The 27449-nt window shown below is 37.6% G+C and overlaps 1 protein-coding gene across 2 annotated transcripts; it reads left to right on the forward strand.

Annotated features, from left to right (window-relative positions):
* Window positions 1-5160: 5160 nt before the first annotated feature.
* On the forward strand, window positions 5161-14943 carry LOC104101027 (syntaxin-52-like). 2 transcript variants are annotated; one of them, XM_009608431.4, is made up of 8 exons: window positions 5268-5406; window positions 5609-5697; window positions 10769-10873; window positions 12124-12347; window positions 13624-13829; window positions 13924-14024; window positions 14171-14215; window positions 14495-14943. In XM_009608431.4, the coding sequence occupies exons 4-8, from the start codon at window positions 12130-12132 to the stop codon at window positions 14618-14620; spliced, it is 696 nt and encodes a 231-aa protein (XP_009606726.1). In that variant the 5' UTR covers window positions 5268-5406; window positions 5609-5697; window positions 10769-10873; window positions 12124-12129; the 3' UTR covers window positions 14621-14943. The 2 variants fall into 2 exon arrangements, with proteins under 2 accessions (XP_009606725.1, XP_009606726.1); XM_009608430.4 differs by lacking the exon at window positions 5609-5697 and having other exon boundaries at window positions 5161-5406.
* The last annotated feature ends 12506 nt before the right edge of the window (window positions 14944-27449 follow it).

Here is a 27449-nt window from a genome sequence, read left to right on the forward strand (position 1 = left end):
TTTACCCTGCAAAACAATCTTGTCAGTGATAAGATTTATCACAAAACATTTAGTAGAGGTGAATGCTACCAAGTTACCTCTATCACATAATTGTGACACACTGATTAAGCTATACTTCAAGCCGTCTATCAAGTAGACATTCTTAATGGAATGAGAGTCATCCTTACCTACCTTACCAACCCCAATGATTTCACCTTTCTTTCCATTTCCAAAGGAGACATTTCCTCCTTTGAGGTCCTCAAGTGAAAGGATCTGGTCCTTGCTTCATGTCATATGCTTTGAGCAGCCACTGTCCATGTACCATATTTGGCTGCTCCCCTTCACTTGAACCTCAGATTCCTCATGAGATTCCCCATATGATTCTCCAATTGCCATAAGTGCTTGTTCATCTTCATCTTCATCATCTGATTCCTCATCTAAACTTTCTCCCCAAGCAGCAACCATAGCCTTTGTTGATCCTTTGTTCTTCTTGGGATGAACATGTTCCTTCTTCCTATTCCTTTGTTCAGATCTTTCCTTCTTCCATTCAATTTCCCATTGAGGGTAGTTCTTGGTGTGATGATCAGTCTTCCTACACTTGTAGCATCCCTCATTGGTCGTTTTTTCAGGAACCCTTACTTTGTTGTAATTTCCACCTCTTGAGGAACCTTTTCCTCTCATAAGGTATTTCTTGAAGTCCTTGTTGATCATAGCCATTTAATCTTCCTCCAGATCAGCACCTTCAATGATTCTGAGTGCCATGCTCATTTCCTTCTTGGGCACATCCATCTTTATGGTCTGCCTTTTAAGTTCATACGCAATGAGATTTCCAATCAGCTCATCCAGTTTAAGAGTTGCAATATTCTTAGATTCCTGAATTGCAGTGATTTTGCTTTCCCAAGAAATTGGTAAAACCCTAGTCAGAATCTTCTCAACTTTGTCTTCTTCAAGAAGAGTCCTTCCAAGAGACTTCAGTTCATTAGTCAGTGTGGTGAACCTTGTATACATCTCTTGGATAGTCTCTCCTTCCTTCATAGAGAAATTCTCATATTGAGAATATAGTAAAGTACCTCTGGACCTCTTCACCTGAGCAGTTCCTTCATGAGCCACTTGCAAGGTGTCCCAAATTTCCTTAGCAGTAGTACAACTTTGAATTCTGTTGTACTCGTCTGGACCAAGTCCACACACAAGCCATTTCTTGGCCTTAGCATTTTTCTCTCACTTTCTCAAGTCCTCAGCAGTGCAGTCAGCTCTTGTCTTTGGCACATCTACTCCTTCAGCATTCTTCTTCATGGTAGCCAAAGGACCATCAATAACAATGTCCCATAGCTCGTAGTCTTCTCCAATTATGTGGTCTCTCATTATGTTCTTCCACCAGGAGTAGTACTGGCCATTGAAGAGTGGAGGCCTAGCAGTTGATTGTCCTTCCCAGTTCCCAGGTGGTGCACTCATCTTGATCTTCTCCTAAGGTGTTAGCCTCTTCAAGGATAACCCGCTCTAATACCAATTGATATTTTATACACCAATACCACACAAGAGGGAGGGGGAGGGTGATTTGTGTGGTGTCTAATTTTTCACGTGCACAGATTATAGAAGGACCTGGTTCTTCTATGTGTTCCAACTACTACTGCTGCGGAATAATAAGTACAGGAAATAAAGAACACAGAGATTTTTATGTGGAAAATACCTGGCTTAAAAAGTAAAAAATCCACGACCTACTTCCCAGTAGAATTTTTCCAAAACTCTTTACTAAATCAGTGAGCCAAAATAGCATTTATAAAAACTCTTTTGTAAACCTAGGATTACCTCTAACCCTTTGTAGCAAACTAACCTCTAGCTATTTGCGACAAACTTCAAGTAAACTCTAACTTGAAAACACAAAGTACCTATTACAGACGCTTTTATATAAAGCTAAAAAGGTACAAGTTAAAACTACCTACTACAAATAACTAGACTAAAAGACAACAGTTGGAACTAGTTCTTCTAGCTGGTTCAAGTAGCGTCAGATTCGCACACTCAAATATCACTCGAACTGCTTGCGAAATTGCCTTGCTATTTTGCTCTTAATTCTTGCTTAACTTCTGATTTTGTGCGTACCTGTACAATAAGAATATTCTGCAACATATAGGAGTTAGTAGATAAAGAATTAACTAGAATCCTAATGTTACTCTTCCTTGGTGGAAGAGTTCTAGTTAAACTCAACTCCTAAATCCTTCCTTATCTTAGTATTGTTCTTACTGAATAAGGAGTCCTTCTCCTTATCATTTTCGCAATCTTTTCGATCGGGAGATATCTCATTCTACCAGAATACGCTTATCTTCTGCATGTGTACCTCACGTGCCTTGACTATGCCGGTGTCTATGTCTGCTAGTGATGGACCTGGTTCATATCTGAGTTCCTTTGTCAATCTTTAAAACTATTCTCTTTCTTGGGCCAACAACTTGAATGCTTGTAGCTTTTAGAGAAATCCGCAACGTTTGATCCACGAGCTCCCTCTTACTTCTTGTTATAACTTCTGGTCCCTTTTCTAAGTTATGCAGATCCCTATTTATAGTTATGGAAGGAGGAGTTGTGATAAGAATAAACTCTTTCCGACCAATCAAATTGAAGTGTGACATGACCGCATTTGATTGGGTAGAGCATGTCACTTGCACAGGTGGCGCGGTTTCCTTGGCCTTATAATGTGACTTGATATGCCTTGTCATTTTGACACGTGGCATGATCCTATTGGCTCTTCTATTTGACCTGGCGCGCCACGTTATTTGACAAGTGGCACCAAAGTGGGCCTCTAGAAAGATGACATCTTGGGCCTAATGAAGTGAGCTCATCACTTTAGCCCAATTAAATGGACTAGCCCAATGTATTAAGACTTATTTATTTAATCCATTTATATCGGACTTATACAATTAATTCAATTATATTAGCCCATATATTTATTTGGACCAACATATCTTGAATTTAAAATGTAGTCCAAATTATTTTATGGATTTAATTTTAATAAAATTTATATGCCTACACATAGCTATGCTAAATTATAGGCTTTTATCATTTTTATAGAGTTTCTTCTTAATTACATATCATATCTATATTTATAAGTTATATACAGATTCATAATAACAGAAAATCCTTAATTATAGGCAATTAATTCTCTCCCCCCTCCCCCACATTTGTCATCCGATCACACTGCTGTAATCAGTCCCAATCCACAATTTCTTTTTAGGAAATTTTACCTCATATAGCAAAGGAATACACCCTATTTATTATAAACCAAAATTATTTTAAAATATTATTTTTTATACTTACCTTTTATATTTTATAGCAAAATAAGTATTTTATGGTATATATTACCATTGAGGCATGAAATAAGGCATGAAATACGCTATTTATATTTTTTCTTTCTTTTAGACAACTAGACATACCTATTTTTAAAAGATTGTCGTTACTGCATTCATGAATACATTGCGCGAATACATGTGAATACATGCGCGTACAACTGGACTGTCCTGATTTTAGGTGCTTTTTACTGCTGTATTCATGAATAGAGTAGTGCGAGTACATGTGAATACATGCGCTTACAATTGGACTGCCATGATTTTAGATGCTTTTTACTGTTGTATTCATAAATACATGGCGCGAATACATGCGCGTACAGTTGGGCTGCCCTGATTTTAGGCGCTTTTTGCTGATGTATTCATGAATACATCAATACGAATATATGTGAATACACTACCGTAATAACTGAATAGTAGTTATAGGAAGTAATTATGTATATGGTAGCTATAGTAAGTTAATAGCCACCAAACAATAGTGATTTCTAAAAATTTTTCTTTTTTTTTATTCGCTTTTCAACTTAATTTCAAAACCCTTCCCTTTCTCTTTATAAGAATAAGAATTACCCTACACACACACACTCTCTCTCTCTCTAAATTCAACTCACTGTCTAGACAAAGTTCCAACTTTGTTCATTAATTCTAAAGCAGTGCCAGCCATTGACAACAATTAAAAAATTTCATAGCTTTAAATTTAAATTAAGATTGTTTTAATTTTTTATTGTTTAGATTAGGTGTTGTTGCAAACGATTGGGAATATTCTTTGAAATTTATATATCAATTTTGATGGTGTTTGTGAGATTATAGTTGATTTTGGTTTTACAGATTGAAATTCGAAGACGAAAAAAATACATGACATACAAAATACATACAAACGATATACATAATTGTTTGTAAGTTGTATGCAAATTGCGTGAAAAAAGTATGATGTTGTATGAAGCATGACAAACAAACTATACCTGATTACACGTTTGAAGATGTAACATTGTATGAAACATATACTATAAAAGTTATATAAAAGTTGTATGATGTAGTATGAAAACATGTATACTATATAACAATTATATATGGATTGCAAATTTACGATAAGGACTACACTACAAGTATTATACCATGTTTAATCAAACTTTTAAAATCAACTTATTTTGAGAAGTGATTTTTCACAAAAATACTTTTGGTAAGAAGTAGATTGTGTTTGACTAATTAATTTGAAAAGTAATTCTAAGCAGTAATTAGTGTTTGGCCAAACTTTTAAAAAGTGTTTCTAAATATATTTTTCAAAAAAGCAGTTTTTTTCCTCTTCTAAAAGCTTGGCCAAACACTTCAACTTTGATTTTTTTTTAATTTAAAAAAAGTATTTTTGGCCTTAGAGAAGCTTGCCTAATAGGTTATTAGCAACACATGGATTAATAATGCTTGAATTATTTTTTATTGGGAGTTTGGTTCATTGCAATAAAATTGAATATATAAGATATTGTTTAAAACTAAAAACCAATGAATTTACAATTATACCTTGGATGCCTGAATTTCATAGATTTCTTGAAAAAAAAGAGAGGATAATTTTGTCCTTTTAATATTTTATCCATATATAAATTATACATGAATTAATTATTACATGTTGATAGTAGTATAAAATTATATTATTCCAACTTTATATAAGGATTAACTATACATGAATAAAAAGATAAATTAAATATTGTATAACTATTGCAATTCCTTTATACCTTAATTATTTCTTTCTATACCTCAAACCAAACGATTATAGAACAAACACAATTGTTTTTTCCTGTTTTAAAGAAATCAGGAAAAGAAATACTCGTTATATCTATCCCTTCAAAATAAATTCCCAATCAAAGAACTTGCCAAAGATCAGACGGCCCACATTATGGGAGTAGCATAACAAGTAAATTCGTGTCGTAATTTACGTGGAAACGGACAATAAAGCTGGCTTCCTTCCTTCCCCCTCATTCCTTTTGACCTTTTCCTCAATTAATTCTTTAAAAGAATTTAAGGGGAAAAAAATGGTCATATACAGAATACTCGGGGAATCCTGATCCAATATTTCTCAGCAAACTGTTGATTCAATTCATTGCGTAAGGTAAATTCCAACACCCTTCACTAATTACTTGTTCCTTCTGATTTGAATCTAAATTCCTCTTGTTTTCATGATGAATTTGTATTTATCCTTTCTTTTTGAGTTTCTGATAAGCCCAGGAAGAGTGCTGCGTAAACATTAAGAATTTCGAAAGTTTTAGCTTTTATCTTAATTGGGTTTTGTTATTTTGGTACTATTTTGACAGTTGTATGGAGATTGTAATGATGCCAAAAGTGGGTTCTTAATAGAGCCAATAGTTCACTTCTGGTGTTAAAGGTTTGCTATGTTTTAGAGGTAAATTGAATTCTGGAATTAGTTGCTTCAGTTACAATTTTAGTTTCCGCAATACTGCAGAAAGAACTTGTATTACATTTGAAACATCTAACAGAACTGTAACATAATAGCTTGTTTGGTTAGTTGTTACGTGTTGTGTTGTAGTGTACTGTTACCTTAAATAAAATGTTTGTTTTGATTGTTACCTTAAATTGAATCTTATTGTATTGTTAAGAGTTTCTAATGAGTATAAAAGAGCTCTGGGGCCTCAGCTCTCCTTTAGTAGCAACTGGGGCCTCAGCTCTCCTTTATAAGTATAAAAGAGCTGATCTTAGTCTTATGCTGTCACTTATGAGTTGCAATATTACGACAACGACTATGCCTAATTGTAATTCTCAAACTAATTCATTTTGGATTTTACGAATCCTCGTTATGCATTCTGCTCTACTTCGACGTGGTTCGTTTCAATACTCAATAAATTTGGCGTTTAAGATATTTTTTGGTATAAGTTTAAGACAATTAGGGACTTCCGAGTTAGATTCAAGAAAACAAATACTTTGGAGTTTTTGTAATAACTGAGATTCTGTTATGCAGTTGGTGTCGTAATTAAAACCTATGTTGGTCGAGGATAGGACCATATTGTTTCATAGACTGTACAATGATATGATGCCCTCAATAGGTAATGTGTGAACAGGATATGTCTCTTATGAGAAACAAAAGTGAGCCCACACTTTAAGATAGGTAATGTAAGTATTTAGTTAATGTAAACCCAGCAAAGAGATAATGATGGAATGTACATCCAAAAAGGTAAGTACTTTACAGTGTGTGTAAAGAACTAAGGGAGTCACTCATGGTGTCAGGCTCTTAACACATTTTCCATGCCCATGTTGCACCAAAAACCAACATAGACATTTGTGTTTGAGATATCTACATGTCCTTATCTTCAAGAACTCTAGCATTTCTCTCCTTCCAAATAACCCACCATGCGACTGCTGGAATTGAGTTCCATATACCAAGAGAGGATCTGGTCATTCCCTTCTTATGCCAAGCAAGCACGAATACAGAGTAGATCACTAGATCTTGGCATACAACTTCTAATGCCCAAGGAGTTCAAGAAAAATTCTAGATTTGGTATGTAAAGCTTCAGTATAGGAATAAGTGATTGACATTTAACTCTTCTTCCTCACAGAGTATGCATTAACTGCAAAGGATGATGCCTCTCTTTTGTAAGTTGTCGAGTGTGAGCCGTTTGCTAGACTTTAAAGAGTCTATTGAAGGCCTGGACATGTGTGACAAAACATATCAGGGAAGTCAATTGATTTTGGCTTCAGAGCAAGCAGCTTTCTGAAAATGCTACAATATAAAATAAATTTTGGCTTCAGAGCAAGCAGCTTTTTAGGTAAGCCTAACAAATTTGCGGAATAATATAATATAAAACTGAAGCCCAATTCTCAACACGTGAAATAAATATAAAACTGCAAATCAATAATTACAACTCCTAAAATCCAGTAGAAATAAGTCACAAGCTTCTAAGAGAAAATACTGAGTGTCTTTATACATCAGAGTCTAAAGAGAGTAAGGAAAGCAACATAATAAGATATAGGGGGACTCCGAGGTCTGCGGACGCTGGCAGATATACCTTGAAGTCTCCACGTACAGTCTAGCTCACTGGTATCTGGTATGGTAGGAAGAACCTGGATCTGCACAAAAAGATGTGCAGAGTGTAGTATGAGTACACCACAACGGTACCCAGTAAGTGCCAAGCCTAACCTCGGTAGAGTAGTGACGAGGTCAGGTCATGGCCCTACTGGTTTAAAAGAAATTAAGGCAGAAGATATAATAATATTTGAAATGACTCAGAATTTAAACAACGAGAACTTCAGAGAATAACGACACAACAATTAGAGGTAAACAACAGGGGCGCTCCCGAGGTACCGCCTCGTAGTCCCAAATGTAAATATGCACGACAGGGGATCTCCCGAGGTACCGCCTCGTAGTCCCAAAATAAGTATGCAAGACAGGAGGATCTCCTGAGGAACCGCCTCGTAGTCCCAAAGTAAATATGCAAGACAGGGTTATCTCCCGAGTAAACGCCTCGTAGTCCCAAAGTAAGTATGCAAGACAGGGAGAGGAACCGCCTCGTAGTCCCAAAGTAAATATGCAAGACAAGGGGATCTCCCGAGGAACCGCCTCGTAGTCCCAAAGTAAATATGCAGCAGATAACCGTTAAGCAAATGCCTTCATGTGTTCCATAGAAAAGGGTGTCTCTTCAAACTTATGGATGCGCTGTAATAAATTTATCTTCGATTTTATCTCTATAAGATGAAATGGTGATATGATTTTAGTGTTGCGGTTCGATAGCAAATTTAGTCAAAGAAAGAAATTTGCAAAGCTATCCTTGTTAATCGTCAGGTGATTTCAGAACATCTTATACCAGGAACTTGGTCTTTTCTTAATAGGAGTGACGCTGGACAAATAGAATTTAATATTGTCACTTAGTTAAAGAAACTTACATTCATAATAAAGTGATCGATTCTGGTTGTATGTGGTGGCTCAACTGTTTGTTTACTTTCTGTTGATGCAGTTACTAATGTTCCCATACAAAGAGGAAATAGGCAAGGCATATGGAAGTGTTACATAAATTTGATCGAATAAACATGACAGCTAGTTCGCAAATCAATTCCCAAAAAGAAGTAGCTTTGCAAATTTGTCCGTACCGTTAAAAGTATCAAGTAGGAGTGAACAGCACTAAGGAAGCAACTTGATTTCTTCATCACTAGAGTTACCTATACCTATATAGATAAAATGTGTTTGTGTTTGGTGATTGTGTATTTGTTCATTTGTTTAGCGTAACTGTTCGTACTTTTTGTTCTTTCTAATGTTATGGTGAACTAGACCATATTAGTTCATAATCTCTGTGCTTACCAGAATATAAGGAACACCATCTTTGGGTGAACTTTTATTTATCTATTTTCTTTGGCTCGTTTTTGGGTCTTCACTGTAGACATGATATCATCATGGTCATATGAGGTGATGAAGACGGTTAACTTGCAACTGCACTAAAGAGAACTTTTGTCAATGGGAAAAGGATGAATATGATTTCTGTGGACACATAATCACTCTGAGTTATATTGTGTGTTTGTGTGTTTAAAACTAATTATCTAAAACTGCATTAAGGAGAAATTATGCATATGGAAAAGAATGAACGGTTTCTGTGGGCAGATAATAACCGAATTTGTAAAACTAGTTCTTATCTTGGTTCTATACCTCTTTAATTTGAACATAATAGAAAAAGCTTGTTAAGTAGGGAATATGGTATATTTTAACCTCAGAAGATTATTCACCAGCTAGTAATTAGTGGTATCAGAAAATTCTGTTATCCCAAATAAATGTTCTACAGGATGTTCTTCATTTTTTCAATTATTTAATTTTCTTGGGAGTCTTCACAGAATTTTGAGAGCTTAGTGTTCTATTTGACCTCATATTGCTAGTGTCAACTGTCTAACCCAAATAAAGGAGGACTGTCGTGGTAATTTGACAGCCTGCATAAGACATCTATCGGTCAAGGATTTATTCTGGCTTACCGGATGAACGTCTACCTCCTAAGCTTTCACTAGCCATTGGGTCGCATTCCTGCCTGCAGCATTTCATTCTCTTTATGATGGGCATCCTTCTAGTGTTGAACCCCTAATTTGTCTTAAGAAATAAATCATTGGGTGTCGGAATGGTCTGGTTCAAAGAGATGCTTTGCTCTATTAGTTTCCGTTCAGGAACAGCAGCAAAACTCCTATTTTTCAAGTACCTTGGGTCTATTATCCAACGAATTGGGAGATTGATGAGGATGTTACTCATCGTATTGGAGCAGGGTGGATGAAATGGAGACTCGCATCCGGTGTTTTATGTGATAAGAATGTGCCACCTAAACTTAATGGTAAGTTTTACAGAGTGGTGGTCAGATCTACCATGTTGTACGGAGCAGAGTGTTGGCCAGTCAAGAACTCTCATGTCAAGAAGATGAAAGTAGCGGAAATGAGGATGTTGAGATGGATGTGCAGACATACCAGGATTGATAAGATTACAAATGAAGATATTTGGGACAGGGTAGGATTAGCCTCAGTGGAGGACAAGAATAGATGCGGGAAGCGAGGGTTTGGTGGTTTGGGTATGTGAAAAGGAGAAGCACAGATGCTCTAGTGAGGAGGTGTGAGAGGTTAGCCTCGGGTGGTCTGAAGAGGGGTAGAGGTAGGCCAAAGAAGTATTGGGGAGAAGTAATTAGGCAGGACTTGCCGTAGCTTCAGCTCACAGAGGACATGACCCTTGATAGGAAGGTGTGGAGGTCGAGAATTAGGGTAGAAGTTTAGTAGGCAGTCGACTGTGTGTCTTCCCCATACCGGTAGTAGTAGTAGTTAGCCTTGTATTCGGTTATTGACAGTCTTGATTACTACATGTTTTCTTATTATATTGTTGTTGATACTGCTTGTTCTCTTATTATCTTGTTATTGTTACGGCTTGTTTTCTTATTATCTTGTTGTTGGTATTGCTTGTTGTTAGTACTTTCTTTTTCTTTCTTTGAGCCGATGGTCTATCGGAAACAACCTCTCTACCCTCAAGGTAGAGGTAAGGTATGCGTACACACTACCCTCCCCAAACCCCATTCGTGGGATTATACTGAGTTTGTTGTTGTTGTTGTTGTTCTTTTTCCTATTGCTGAATAGCTTCTTGAAGGATGGGTTTACAAATCTCTGATCGCTTTTATAATATTTTCTTATCAACCCCTATTAGAATCTTATTCCACATTATTTAATGAGCATACAACTCTAGAAGGGTTTGCTAGACAAATCCCTCAAATGAATTGCGCTATTCAAGTCAAGAGTTAATATGCTTCTATATAACTTCCCTTTACTTGCAACGGGTTGTCTTCACAATCATTTGGTTTGCTTAACTTCATTCTTGTTCGTTCCATGCACACAAGTCAAGAGTTAATATGCTTCTTTATAGCAAGTCATGACCATTATTACATTAACTTTTTCAGATTTTTACTCTAGTTTCTTTAAATTTTATGAATATTTATGTATATCTACTTCTTTGTTAGGCATGGGCTGCAATTGAGAAGTTCTCAGGCAATATTGGGGTAATTCAGTGAGTTAGTTTAAAGCTCTAAATCAACAAGCCTAGTTGAAATCGTTTTGGTTGAAAGGTCAGATTCATTTCCTTTCACACTGTGGAAGATTTGGCATATGATTGATGTTCTAGTATGTTAAACTTCCAAAACATGCCTGTTCTGCTTCTTATGAGCTTCATTCCGTGAAAACCTATTCATGTGCATGTGTATTTGCGTTTAGATGTTTTTGCTTGTAAATGTTAGATGTAATACGTTGTAAAACAGCTCCCAAAGTGTATAACATATTTGCATTTTTGGATGATGAAGAATAAGGGCTTCTGTTCTGCCATGTCCCGGGTGGCCTTATTTTTCTATGGTTCCCTTTATTTCGACAGTCATTGTTGATTGTAGTTTTTGTCCTTTCAAATAAGGAGACATGGTGTCCTAAGTTTCATCTGTCAATGTTTACTTTTTATTCTGGTTTCAGATTTTTATAGTTTTACTAGACTTTTAATATTCACTTTAGAGTTTAGACTATGTGAACTCAAGCTTTAGAGTTATATTTTTTACACTTAAACTTTTTTGCGTGAGTTATGCTTGAGTGTTGAACCAACAATCATGAAGCTTTTTTTTCTGTTCTTTACCTGTATCTTATCTTTCATTACTTTTATTTGCAGCATCAAGCCTTATTTTACACTGAAAAGCCTTATTATACAACATTCTGCTTCTTTTCCCTGCGTTTTGACTTTTATGGCAAGCTCCAAGCCTGTGCCCCCTTTTATTTCTCTTTATTTCTTTCCACATATTCTTTACTTTTGGCTGCACTGTGATATCTCAGAGGCAGTTTGGCATGGATGCTGATCTTTGTGTGTTTATAAAAGTCTGAGATGTTATTTTTCTGTTGCACCTTGGAATTAACTATAAAGTTATTGCAAATTAACTCATTATGGAAAGCAGCTCCAAAGTTAAACTTCAAATAACGTACTCCCAAAATGATTGTCTGCCTATATCTTTTTTATCATTCCTAAAACAATGTTCATCTTCTGAAAAGGAAATTTCGCAATATTTTACACAAGAAAATATTATATGGAATCCAGCTTTATTGTTCCAGAGACAACCTTTTCTCTTTTCTTTTCCTATCTATTCCTCAATAACAGAATAGTCACCCACATACAATGCCTAATTCGACTTGCGTCGTTACTAATTTTGTCAACTCAAACGTGGGAATTCAATTTGGTCGTAGAGCTAATTAAGTATCCCTTTTATATTTTGAATAAGAGTCAGAAGTAATGTTTAATATTCATTTTCTTATTTTTTTTGCCTAAGATGCAATTTTGATTTCTCAGCTATCTATGGCATCGTCTGCTGACTCATGGATGCGAGAATTTAATGAAGCATCCAAACTTGCGGATGAAATCGGTTCTATGATTTCTGCGAGGAACTCCTTGCCCTCTTCCGGACCTGAAACACAACGACATTTATCTGCAGCTCGGAGAAAAATCACTATATTAAAGACAAGGCTTGATACTCTCCAGTCCCTTCTTCCAACACTCCCAAGCAAGCAGCCTTTGTAAGAAAACTGCATACAGACTTCTATTTGGGTTTTTATGATATTATGTTAAATCATCTTTCAGTTTATTATGATATCCTTATAAAGTACTCAGGTTTAAACAGAAAGATGGTAAATCAACGATTTCATGTTGTTTCACAAATTTACTTCAACATTTTCTGTTCTATCGTTTGTGCTCAAGGATGCACTATCATTGACTTGAAAATTTACTTCATGATTATAACCTTATCTTTACTTGAAAGATCTGGTACTAGTTACCTCTGTATACAGTTTGGTCTGAAATGGCTTTGTTTCTCTGGTTATTGCCTTTGGAATAGAGTTAAATTCCAGTTTCAGATTTGAGATATAACTCCTCAGATTATTAGCTATGTTTATAACCCGCTGTGATAACGGGTAGAAGTGAAGTTAATAAGTTTTTAATCTTAATCCACTGTTGATACGGGAGGGACAATTTGCAACTTGAACATAAAGTTTAAAATCATTATTTAAAGGTGAGTTGATGAGTCCTAGGTATGTTGGAACAGGGTTTAGTATAGGGTTGAGTGGAGCATAGAGATTGAGAGGGTTAACATGAGGGCGGAGAGGTTAGGAAAAGCTGGATTGCTGGTGTGGTTTGAGGAGAGTGTGACTCCGGTGGAGTTTGATGGGAGTTAAGGGAGTAGGCTGAATAGATGACTTTGATGGTCAACTTGGTGGCTGAATAGATGACTTTGATGGTCAGCATACAAATGATATAGTTAAAGAAGTGTTCATCTTCTGGAGGTACAGGTGCAGTACACTTTTATTAGTTCCAAAAATAAGTTAGGTCTTAGTCCATAAACCGGAGGTGTTAAATATTTATAGCTGAAAAATGAAAGTGGAGTGATTCGTTAATCGCGAAATCATTTTAATAGTTGTATGGGAATTTTTATGTTTTTGTTGAAGTGTGCGACCATCTCATCTGAAAGCTTAAGCTATTAGAGAGAGAGCACATTTTTATTTACTTAATTATGTCTTTAACACGCCCCCTCACGTACGGGCTTGATTCTTTTTGATGAGCCAAGCACGTGAAAATTCTTTTTGATATTGGGTGGCGGTGAGACTCGAACCCAGGACCTCTGATGCTTTGATACAATGTTGAAGTGTGCGACCATCTCATCTAAAAGGTTAAGCTGTTAGAGAGAGCACATTTTTATTTACTTAATTATGTCTTCAACAGTTTTTCAGAGTATATATTTTGCTGTTATTAATTGATGAAGATTTGTAAGTTTATTCATGGTTTTTTACTCGTAAACAGAACCAAAAAGGAGATGAAGCGTCGTCATGACATGCTCGATAATATGATTACGAAAGCTAATCAGATGGCGACCACACTCAACATGAATAACCTTGCAAATAGGGATAGCTTGCTTGGCCCAGAAACTAAGCGACCTGATGTTATCAGTCGGGCAACTGGTCTTGACAACCAGGGTCTTGTAGGTTTTCAACGACAAGTTATTAAAGGCATGTTGTCATAACACTGGAAATCTACATGTTCTGCTTATTTTTTCAAAAAGCTTAGTTAATGTGGTTGTCTTTTGATTTATGTTTAAAACAGAGCAGGATGAGGATCTTGATAAATTGGAGGAGACAGTGACAAGCACAAAACATGTTGCATTAGCAATCAATGAGGAGCTGAACCTACATACTGCACTACTGGTGGGTGATATCACTGCAAAAAGTTTCATTTTAATCTTTTATGGTTTTGTCTAACACTTGAAAGCATTTCTCTCCCTTTCATTTTGATGGGGTTTTCAAAAACTATTTCTAAATTTTAGCAGCATAATGTTTGATCTAATATGCAGGATAACTTAGACTACCATGTTGATACAACAAACTCCCGGCTTCTGGTATTGCTCGTTTTCAATATGCTTCAAATTGACTTTTTTCTTTTTTTGGTTGTGTTGTGTGTGTTACATGAGTTATTCATTCTTATAGATACATTTCTTTGAGTAGTAGTTTTGCTTTTGCTAAAGTCATATAGTTTATTGCATAACATCACTACACAAACCAATGCTACCAATTCAAACCTGTGGATGGTAAAATCGGACGAAGGAATTAATAAGAAGTAAAATCTCTGATTTTGTCGCGCTCAAGCTAATGCGATTTTTTACTGTCCTTTGAAACAGAGAGTGCAAAGGAAATTGGCATTTTTGAATAAACGCACAAAAGGTGGCTGTACTTGGTTGTGCCTTTTGGTCATATTTATCGTTATTCTAGCTGTTGTCATCTTCCTATTGGTAAAGTTCTTGTGATAATATGATGGTAAAGTATCATCCAATTCTTCTATATTGTTCATTGTTGGCTACAAGAGAAGCCCTTTGTTGCATTCCTTTTGCAACTTCTTCAATCAACTTCTAAAGTTCTAGTTATACAAGGACTGCAATTTTTTCATCAATTTGTTTTGAAAGCAGGTAGTGTGTATATTTTGCGTTTTCCTGTGCTACTGGAAGTCGTACATAACACAATATAGCTTTTAATTTAAGAAGAAACAAAACTCTGCCATGGATACTAGTGGCAATTCTTATGAACGTATTAAATTTTATGGTGCAATGCATTCTTCAGGCTTATAGTTAAACTATTACGCAGTTTATGACTTATCAAAATGTGATTGTTTTGGTGGTTTTACTCTCTTGCATACATGCTTCTGAATGTATAAGGATCACACATATTAATCCACTTTATTGTTACTGTCACTTTGACCCTGTTTGGCCAAGTTTTCAGAATCGCTTTCTTCAAATTATATTTTCGAATTACATTGGAATAATAATAATAATTTGTGTTTGGTCTAAGTCATTTGAGAAGTGCTTTTGTTAGTAACAAAGAGACAGTTCCATGTTTGGCCTATCTTCTAAGAAGAACGGTTGAGTGTCAAATATGAAAATAAATATAAATATTCACTTAGAATCTTTTTTTCTTTTGGGGGTGGGTCAAATGGGCTAAATTTTGTTCAACCAAAGTATAATTATTTACTTCCGGTAGCTCCAATGAACTATAGAGCTGAACTCAAATAAAACCACTATTGCTACTTAATTGTCTCCCCTCTGATCCATCTATTTATAATTAGTCTTACAAAACTAGAGAGGAAAACTATTCGAACTTTCTAAAATCAAGATGAGGATCAAGTTGTGTTATTGCCTGTTTTCTTACCCCTGTCATTTAAGCATATAAGAGATATTATGTTTTATGGAAATGATAATATCTCTTATAAAGATATCAAATCTATTTTGAAATTAAAAGAACAAATAGATAAAAATATTACTAGGGAAGCTAGTGGGAACCAAGGGGAAGGCTTGTTCATAAGAGTTAGATCCAATAAAAAAGATTCAAGTAGTGAGAGATCTAAATCAAAGTCAAAATTCAGATACAAAAATGTCATGTGCAAATACTGTCATAAGAAAGGTCAAAGTCACATTATTTCTGAATGCCTTAAATTGAAAAACAAAGAAAAGCATATAGAAAAAAAAAAGAGCACAAATATACTAAAATTGTCGAAGCAAGTGTAGCTGCTATTGAGATTGATGGAACTATTTTTTTAGCAACTAATAATAGTTTCAAATCTAACAATGAGTGGATTTTAGATTCGGGTTGTTCTCATATTTGTCCCAATCGGAATTTATTTACCACATATGAATCTATTGGAGGTGGAGTTGTCTTTATGGGCAACAATGCTGCCTGCAAAGTTATTGAAAAAGGTACAGTCCGAATCAAAATGCACGATGGTGTGGTGAGAACTCTCACCGATGTTAGACACGTTCCTGACTTGAAGAAAAATCTCATCTCTTTGGGCACTCTAGAATCTCTTGGGTGCAAGTACACATGTGAATGTGGAGTTCTGAAAGTTTCACATAGTACTCTTGTAATCATGAAAGCACGCAGATCTGGTACGTTGTATACTCTATTGGGATCTACTGTTACAGGCAGGGGTGTACAAACCGAATCGAAAAATTCACCAAACCGAAAAGTCAAACCAAACCGATTGAAAACCCCGATTAGGTTTGGTATTTAGCAAAAAAAAAAAAATGCGAACCAAACGGACATATAAATATATAATATTTATATTTACTTTTAAGACTTTTTATAGAATGTTCTTTAAAAATGTCTAGAAATATTTGCGATTCGCTTATGGGATATAATATTTCGTTAAATATGAAGTGCTCCATATTTATTAACTTTAAATAATGGGTTGTATGATAATTTTTTTATCAAGTGTTAGTGAATGCGTCAATTTATTTGTTCTTCCATATTCATATATCAAAATCTATTATATTCTTGTATCTTTTTCGAATTTGAAATGGAATTTTGATGATTTAAAATTAAATAGAACATATCATTATATGGTAAGGCTTGCAAGTGGGCTGGTCCAGGCTCGGAACCGCGGGCCAAACGGGCCAGGACCGTTAGGACTGATTTTAGTGGGCCTGGGCCAGTCTCGTGGGCCGGTCCTATGCTTTGGGCCCGCCTGGACCGGGACCGTCCTGCTAGGGATCGGGACCGGACCGGTCCCCTCGCGGGCCAAACGGTCCCAACGGTCAACTTTAAAAAAAAATAAATTAAAAAATAATTGTTGGGCTGTCAAAAATAGCCGTTAACTATTTATAAAATAGATATTTAATCCTCTCAACTTTGTTTTAACCCCAAACTTTTTATAATTACACTTTTTTCTTACTTTGCATGTAACATTTTCTGCACACACATGAATTTATGAAGTGAATGTCTTATATAAAATTTAAGAATATGTCATCAATTTGGTCTTATAACTGTTTTCTAAATTTTCTATGTCTTATTTACATTTGATAAAGCTAATAAGTCTTCTTTGAACATATAAATGTAAGTAATAAATTCCATATATGTTATACCTTTAACCAAAGTGATGCATCTTAGAATGCCATCAGCATATTCCTATATTGACATAGTAATTTGAAGATACGTCTTTGTAATTGCATCAGCGTATTCATGTATTGACATAATAATCCGACAAGCTTATATTGAAAATATATTTCACCTTGTTTGCTAGTTAGCTTATTGGAGAATGCGTCATTTCAGGTTATTTGTATACTTTTAGTGCATCCACTCTTGGCAAGCAATGGGACTAGCTGAACTTGCGGAGGATGTAGCTTCGCCCGAAAGTGACGATGACCAAGTTATTTTTCTGCCACCATCAACGGAAATTCCTTCGAACCTTGATGGATTTATGAAGTTTGTAAGGGATACCAAATAACTTGTATGAACAAAAATTAGTATGTATTATGTAACTTGTATTTTGGCACATCTTGATTAGTTTCTTTTTCTTCTCAATGGTGGTATTAGCACCTTGTTGTGCTCATTCCATAGGGGAGATGAAGACTAAGAAAGATATTGCCATATTTTTTTTAATGCTATAATAAAATTACAAGGCATTGATTTGAATATCTCTTTACAATATTTTTGTCTTTAGACTTTAAATTTGAATTAAAAAATTTAGGTCACAATTCTATAATAAAATTTACAAGGCATTGCCTTAGATATTATTTTTTAACATCCTTTTGTCTCTAATTTCTATTTAATTTATATATAAAACAAATTATTGGGCCCACTTAGCCCATTTAGCCCGCGGGTCGGGACCGTTTAGCCCGGGACCAAACGGTCCCGATCCCGGGCCGGTCCCTACAAAAAGACCATTTGGTCCGGGACCATTTGGCCCGTTTAATTTGAGACCGGCCCAAGACCGTTTGGACCGGCCCACTAGGCCCGTTTAGGCCTGAGACCGACCCATTTGCCAGCCTTATTATATGGGTTCATATTTATTTTTATGTTTAATTATTAAATTCGGTTAACCTTGAAACTGTACATCAACGTAAAATTATTGTCAGACGACAAAAAAATAACTATCATGTATTACTAAGAAAATTCTTTCATAAGAATATTTTAATAGATCATATATTTGTCAGTTTTTTTAATTTTTACTAAACATATATTTACTTATCAAAAATTTAAAAAAGTAAGATTGAAATAATATTCATATAAAAAATTCCGAAAAACCGAACCAATCCAAACCGATATAGTTGGTTTGGTTTGGTCTTGATAAAAATCGAATCAAACCGGTCCATGTACACCCCGAGTTACAGGTGCTGCTGCAGTTTCAACATCAGATAAATCCAATTCTGACATCACCATATTGTGGCATATGCGATTGGGGCATATGAGTGAAAAATGTCTTTCCATCCTTAGCAAAAGAGATTTCTTATGTGACCAAAGTACCGAAAATATGGAGTTTTGTGAACACTGTGTGTTCGAGAAGCAGAAAAGAGTCAGCTTCAAATCTCCAGCAATTCATAGAACAAAAGGTACTTTGGATTACATTTGTTCAGATCTTTGGTGTCTTTCACGTACCCCATCAAAAAGGTGGTGCCATGAATATGTTAACTTTCATCGATGATTATTCAAGAAAAGTTTGGGTTTATTTCCTTAAAAATAAAAGTGATGTTTTCTTAACTTTCGAACAATGAAAAGTTTTGATTGAGAAGCAAACATGAAAACAGGTTAAGCGGCTTAGAACAGATAATGGCTTGGAATTTTGTAATGATGAATTCAATGAATTTTGCAAGAATGAAGGAATTACTCGACACCGTACTGTGAGAATGACACCTCAGCAAAATGGTGTGGCAGAAAGGATAAATAGAACTCTTTAGGAAAAGGCTCGTTGCATGATTTCAAATGCTAGGTTGACAAATGCCTTTTGGGCAGAAGCTATCTCTACAACTTGTTATATTGTCAATCGTGCTCCTTCTGCACCCTTAAACTTTAAGACTCCAGAGGAAATATGGTCAGGTACTCCTGCTAATTATTCTTATTTGAAGAAATTTGGTTGTAATGCATACATGCATGTAAATGATGGAAAATTAAAGCCAAGGGCTAAAAAGTGCATTTTCCTTGTATATGCATTTGGGGTGAAAGGATACCGACTATAGTATCATGATCCCATGACACCAAAATTTATAATTAGCAGAGATGTAACCGTTGATGAATCATCTATGTTACATTACAGAAAAGAGTCTTCTAGATCTTGTAATACAGATAAAGGGAAGAGTACATAGAAGCACGTGGAGGTTGAGATTGGTATTCCTTCTGAGCCAAGCTTATCAACTTTGAAGAAAAATACAGTTGAAACTCCTGAAGTTGAGCTAGAAGCTGAAATTCCTGAAGTTGAGACTCCTGAAATTGAAATGAAAGAAGAGGAGTATTCTATAGCCAAACATAGACCAAGAAGAGAAAGTAAACAACAATTAAGGCTTGGAGATTATGTTGCATTTATTTTTTCAGTTGCACATGAAATTGAAGAAATTGGAGAATCATCAAAATATTTAGAAGCAGTTTCTGGTACTATTCAGCCAAGTGACTTATTGCAATGAATGAAGAAATTGAGTCTCTACACAAGAATGGTACTTGGTCTCTTGTGAAGCCGCCATCAGGAAAGAGAGTTGTTGGTTGCAAATGGGTCTTCAAGAAAAAAGATGGCATTCCAGGGGTTGAAGATGCGAGGTATAAGGCACAATTAGTTGCAAAGGGCTATAGTGAGGTACAAGGAGTTAATTTTAATGATATTTTCTCACCCGTTGTTAAACATAGCTCTATTCGTGTCTTGCTTGCATTAGTTGCCATGTATAATTTGGAATTAGAACATCTTGATTTTAAGACAATTTTCTTACATGGTGAACTTGAGGAACAAATTTACACGCATCAACCCGAAGGATTTGAAGTTGAAGGAAAATCAGATCATGTTTGTGTCACGACCCAAAAATCAGACCTGTCGTGATGACACCTATCTAAATACTAGGCTAACCGACCCACAATTTCTTTTAAATACTGAAAATATAATAATTAAGTTTAAGAGAAAATGTCATAAATACTGGATATAAATACACTCCCAAAATCCGGTGTCACTGAGTACATCAGCATCTATATATTACAAGTCTTAAAAATACGGTTTATAATAGTTTGAGACCAAATACAATAAACAAGGAGATAGGGAAGGAGAGACAAGGTTTGCGAAATACGACAGCTATCTCTGAATCTTCAAAAAATTAACTGTGCGAAAGAATCAACACCCACTGTGTCCGGGATCACCTGGATCTGCACACGAAGTGCAGGGTGTAGTATGAGTACAACCAACTCAGTAAGTAACAATTAAAAGTAGTGACGAGCTTCACAACTAAGTCCAAATATAGTAGTTTCCAACATAAAAAGGTAGGCATGCTTTCAAGTTCAACATTTAAAAACCCAAACAGTAATTTCATATCAACTTCGCCTGAAACAGAAGATAATGTCTTTCAGAAATTTCCAAAACAATGATATATGACAGCTGAAATGCAGCAATAATAAAATCAATGCATCCTCTCAGAGTAACAGTCACTCAGTCCTCCCATTCACTCCAACCTCACAGTCACTCTTTCCTCACCGTCACTCATTTCTCACAGTCACTCATTCCTCTTAATCACTCAGTACTCGGCACTCGGCACTCGCACTCAGTAGGTACCTGGGCTCACTGGGGTATGTATAGACTCTGGAGGTGATCCTTCATCCCAAGCGCTATAACAAGCCAACATTGGCATAAATCAATGAAACATGTTGCGGCATGCAGCCCGATCCCATAAATATGCTTACAATTAGGCCCTCGGCCTCACTCAGTCATCAACCTCTCCAATCTCTCGGGCTCTTAGAAATCATGATAAACAGCCATACAACAATGATATGATGCATCAATAATGAATAAGAGAGACTGAGATGTAATATGCGAGTAAAAATCGTGACTGAGTATGAAACAATAATTTAGTAGATAATTCAACATGTACACAACAATGTCAACACATAGTTTAAACATGATTTATAGATTAATTTCTCTAAATACGTGGAAAAATATATGGATATCAACATATTATTCAACTACACAGTTCCATGGAATTGACCAAGTCGCAATTCCTACGGTGAAGCCCACACGCCCATCACCTAGCATGTGCGTCACCTCAAAACCAGTCACATAACACATAAGCCGGTGTTTCATACCTTCAAGACCAAATTTAGAATTGTTACTTACCTCAAATCGTGTAATTCTTTATTCTACAATGCATTTGCCTCGCGAATCGGCCTCCAAACGCCTCGAATCCCCTTGTTTTCCTTGAAAATCTCCCACAAATTGCCTCTTCCCGAGCTCCAATCCGTCAAAAATGGAAAATGGGACGAAGTCCCATTTTCAGAACTTAACATTCTGTCCAAGCATTCCTTCTTCGTGAATGCGACAGGTCCCTCGCGTTCGCGAATTACAAAATTGTGCTGTCCAAACATTGCCCTTCGCGAATGCGAGTCACAGCTTGCGAACGCGATGCTTTACTGGGCGAACCTTCGCAAACGCGAAGGCAAAAATCCTCATCAGCTATTTTCCCTTTCGCAAACGCGATACCTAATCGCGAATGCGATGAACAACCTCGCCCGCCCCTAGCTCCTCTTCGCGAACGCGAGACCCCACTGGAGAATGCGAAGAGCAAATCTTACCTGCCTCAAGTTCCCCTTCGCGTACGCGAGAACCCACTCGCGAATGCGAAGAAGGAAACCAGACAAAGGCATCAGAAAATTCCAGCCAAGTTCCAAGTTCAAAATTCATTCCGTTAACCATCCGAAACTCACCGAGGCCCCCGGGACCTCAACCAAACATACCATCAAGTCCCAAAATATCATACGAACTTAGTCGAACCCTCAAATCATCTCAAACAACACTAAAACCACGAATCATACCCTAATTCAAGCCTAATGAAACTAAGAACTTTCAACTTTTACATTCAACGCCAAACCCTATCAAATCAAGTTTGACTGACCTCAAATTTTGCACACAAGTCATAAATGACATAACGGGCCTGTTCCAATTTCCAGAATCGGATTTCGACCCCGATATAAAAAAGTCAACTCCCCGGTCAAATTTCTCAATAATTCAACTTTCGCCATTTCAAGCCTAATTTCACTATGGACCTCCAAATCACAATCCGGACACGTTCCTAAGTCTGAAATCACCCAACGAAGCTAACAGAACCATCAAAATTCAAATCCGTGATCGTTTACACATAAGTCAACATCCGATCAACTTTTCCAATTTAAGTTTTCAATTGTGAGACTAAGTGTCTCAATTCACTTCGAAATCCTTCCGAACCCGAACCAACTAACCTGGTAAGTGATAAAACAATTATAAAGCATAAATTGAGAAGTAAATGGGGGAACGGGGTTATAATACTCAAAATGACCGGTCGGGTCATTACATTCTCTCCCTCTTAAATAAACGTTCGTCCTCGAACGAGTTTAGAATCATACCTGGAGTTTCAAATAGGTGTGAATATTTGCTCCACATCGCCCGCTCAATCTCCCAAATAGCCTCTCCGACTGGTTGGCCTCTCCATTGTACCTTCACTAACGCTATATTTTTTGACCTCAACTTTCGAACCTACCGGTCTAAAATGGCCACCGTTTCCACATCATACGTCAAATTACGGTCCAACTGCACGGTACTAAAATCCAAAATATGAGACAGATCCCTGACATACTTCCGGAGCATGCATACATGGAACACTGGATGAACACCTGATAGACTAGGTGGCAAAGCAAGTTCATAAGCCACTTCTCCAATCTTCTTAAGTATCTCAAAAGGCCCAATGTACCGAGGGCTTAACTTTTCCTTCTTCCCGAACCTCAACACACCCTTAATAGGTGAAATCTTGAGCAGAACCATCTCCCCAACCATGTAAGTAACATCACAGACCTTCCTATTGGCATAACTCTTCTGTCTAGACTGTGCCGTGCGAAGCCTCTTCTGAATCAATTTACCTTCTCCAAAGCATCCTGAACCAAGTCACTACCTAATAGCCTAGCCTCACCCAGCTCAAACCAATCCACCAGAGACCGACACCGTCTCCCATACAAAGCCTCATACAGAGCCATCTGAATACTGGACTGGTAGCTGTTATTGTAAGCAAACTCCGCGAGTGGAAGAAACTGATACCAAGAACCCCCAAAATCAATGACACAAGCGCATAGCATATCCTCCAATATCTGAATAGTGCGCTCGGATTGTACGTCCGTCTGAGGGTGAAATATTGTACTCAACTGAACCTGTGTGTCTAATTCTCGCTGCACTGCTCTCCAAAACTGTGATGTAAACTGCGTGGCCCGATCTGAAATGATGGACACTGGCACACCGTGTAGGCGAACAATATCACGGATATAAATCTTAGCCAACCGCTCAGAAGAATAATTAGTACCTACTGGAACAAAATGCGCAGATCTGGTCAACCGATCTATAATCACCCAAACAATATCAAACTTCCTCAAGGTACGTGGGAGCCCAACTACGAAATCCATGGTAATACGCTCCCATTTACATTCAGGAATTTCAAGTCTCTGAAGCAATACTCCCGGTCTCTGATGCTCGTACTTTACCTATTGACAATTTAAACACCGAGCTACAAACCCAACTATATCTTTCTTTATTCACCTCCACCAATAGTGCTTCCTTAAATCCTGATACATCTTCGCGGCACCTGGATGAATGGAGTACCGCAAACTGTGAGCTTCCTGGAGAATCAACTCACATAAACTATCTACATTAGGCACACATAGCCTTCCCTGCATCCGTAATACACCGTCATATCCAATAGTGACTTCCTTAGCATCACCATGCTGAACCGTATTCTTAAGGACAAGGAGATGAGGGTCATCATAATGACGTTCTCTGATACAATCATAAAGAGAAGACTGAGAAATCACACAAGCCAAAATCGACTCGACTCGGAAATATCCAATCTGACAAACTGGTTGGCCAAGGCCTGAACATCCATGGCTAAAGGCCTCTCTGCTACCGGTAGGTATACTAAGCTGCCCAAACTCTCCGTCTTACGACTCAAAGCATCGTCCACCACATTGGCCTTTCCGGGATGATAGAGAATGGTGATGTCATAATCCTTAAGCAACTCCAACCACCTCCGCTGCCGCAAATTAAGATCCTTTTGTTTAAACAGATGTTGTAGACTCTGGTGATTGGTATAAACCTCACAATGGACACCGCACAAATAATGCCGCAAAATCTTCAAGGCATGAACAATAGCTGCTAACTCAAGGTCGTGGACCAGATAACTCTTCTTATGTACCTTTAATTGTCTGGACGCATAGGCAATCACCCTACCGTCTTGTATCAGCACTGTACCGAGACAGACCAATACGTGATGCGTCACAATATACAGTATAAGACCCTGAACCTGTAGGCAACACCAATACTGGGGCTGTAGTCAAAGCCATCTTGAGCTTATGAAAGCTCTCTTCACACTCATCTGACCACCTGAATGGAGCAACTTTCTAGGTCAATTTAGTCAAAGGCGATGCAATAGATGAGAAACCTTCCACAAAGCGACGATAATAACCGGCCAAGCATAGAAAACTCCAAATCTCAGTAGCTGAAGATAGCCTGGGCCAACTATGGACTGCCTCTATCTTATTCGGATCCATCTTAATTCCTTCACTAGACACTATGTGTCCCAAGAATGCCACCGAACTAAGCCAGAATTCACACTTAGAGAATTTGGCATATAGTTTCTCCTTTCTCAGCCTCTGCAATACAATACCCAAGTGTTGTGCATGCTCCTCCTGGCTACGTGAGTACACCAGGATATCATCAATAAATACCACGACAAATGAATCAAGTTACGGTTGGAATACGTTATTCATCAAGTGCATAAATATTGTTGGGGCATTGGTTAGCCCAAATGACATCACAAGAAATTCATAGTGACCATAACGAGTCCTGAATGTCGTCTTTAGAATATCTGAATCCCGAATTTTTAACTGGTGATACCCCGATCTCAAATCAATTTTGGAGAATACCCTCGCTCTATGAAGTTGGTCAAATAAATCATCAATATGCGACAAAGGATATTTGTTCTTGATTGTAACTTTGTTCAACTGTCTGTAATCAATGCACATCTGCATAGTACCATCTTTCTTTTTCACAAACAAAACCAGTGCACCCCAAGGTGACACAATAGGCCTAATAAACCCCTTATCAAGGAGTTCCTAAAGTTTCTCTTTTAATTCTTTCAATTCAGCTGGTGCCATATGATACAGAGGAATAGAAATGGGTTGAGTGCCCGGCACCAAGTCAATACTGAAATCAATATCCTTGTCGGGTGGCATACCCGGCAGGTCTGCAGGAAATACATCTGGAAAGTCTCACACGAGCGGTACTGAATCAATAGTAGGAGTATATACATCATCTCTCACACATGCCAAATATGACAAACACCCCTTCCCAATAATACGTTGGGCCTTCAAATAGGAAATTACCCTACTGGGAACATAATCTAGCGAACCTCTCCATTAGACCTTAGCAACCCTAGCATTGCTAATGTCACAGTGTTTGCGTGACAGTCTAGAATAGCATAACATGGAGACAACCAATCCATACCCAGAATTACATCAAAATCAACCATACTAAGCAATAAAAGATCAACTCTAGTCTCCAGCCCTCCAATAGTTACCACACACGACCGATACACACAATCCACAGTAATAGTATTGCCCATCGGTATAGATACACGAACAGGTGAAACTAAGGACTCACGGGGCCTATCCAGATAATGAGAAAAATATGATGATACACACGAATAAGTGGAACCAATGTCAAATAATATAGAGGCCTCCATGTGGCACACTAAAACAATACATGTGATCACCGCATATGAAGAAACAACATCTGTCCTGGCAGTAAAAACATAGAATCGGGCATGACCGCCACCTGATCGGCCTCCCCCTCTTGGGCGACCCTTAGCTGACTGAGCCCTACCTCAAATTGGCTGGGCGGGTGGTGAAGTAACTAGTACTGAAGTCGTAGTCTGAATCCTCTGCTGCACTGAACCTCCTAGGCGATGAGGTCACTGCCTCCAACATAATTGCTCAAACTGTCTGTGCAGCTCCTCTCTGCGAGATTGAGGCACAAACTTCTCTAAAAAGAGAACGGAGAACTTCTGCCATGTAAGTGGTACCGCACCGATCGTCCTGCACCTCTCACAAGCCTCCCACCATCTAAAGACAGCCCCAGAAAGCTGAAAGTAGTGAACGAAACCCAACTGGTCTCCAGAATACCCGTTGTACCAAGCATCTGCTAGAACTTATCCAGAAAACCCTGAGCATTCTCTGACTCAGCACCGCTAAATGATGAAGGTCGAAGCCTCCCAAATCTCTCAAGTCTCCTCTGGTCATCATCTGCCATAACGGGGACTACCGGGTCCTGAGCAACTGCAGCCGGCTGGGCTGGTAATGCCACCCCTATCTGAAGTCTCTGCACTACCTGATCTGGAGTACGGGCAACAGGGGTATGAGCACCTCCCCCGGCCTGATAAGTGGCAGGTGCGGCCTGAGCCGAAACAAACTGTCAATATCTGTGCTAGAGCCTCCTGAAGGCCTGGAATCACAATAGGTGTAGTTGGTGCCTGAGCTGGTCTCGCGGCTCAACTATACCCGGAATCCGCTCTTGAGCTGCAGTAACTGGTAGTGTTACAGGTGCTGCTCCAACTGCTATACGAGCTACATCTAGACCTCTACCTCGGCCCCGGCCTCTCGTGGCCCTAACTGGTGGCTCTGATGGCTGACCGTCCGATCCAGAAGTACGTGTCCTCACCATCTGTGAGAGAATAAAATAATAAAAATTTAGTTTCCGGAATCAAAAAATTCGCACGACAGAATACAAGAAGGTGAAATTTTCCTAAGGGTTCGACAGCCTCTCGAAGATAAGTACAGACGTCTCTGTACCAATCCGCAAGACTCTACTAAACCTGCCCATGACTCGTGAGACCTATGTAACCTAGGCTCTTATACCTACTTGTCACGACCCAAAAATCACATATGTTGTGATGGCGCCTATCTTAATACTAGACTAGCCGACAACATCGATAACCCACAATTTCTTTTAAATACTGAAAATATAATAATTAAGTTTTAGAGAAAATCCCATAAATAGTGGATATAAATACACTCCCAAAATCCGGTGTCTAAGTACTTGAGCATCTATACATTACA

The sequence above is a fragment of the Nicotiana tomentosiformis genome, chromosome 2 (assembly GCF_000390325.3).
Source record: "Nicotiana tomentosiformis chromosome 2, ASM39032v3, whole genome shotgun sequence".
Taxonomy (NCBI): Eukaryota; Viridiplantae; Streptophyta; class Magnoliopsida; order Solanales; family Solanaceae; genus Nicotiana; species Nicotiana tomentosiformis.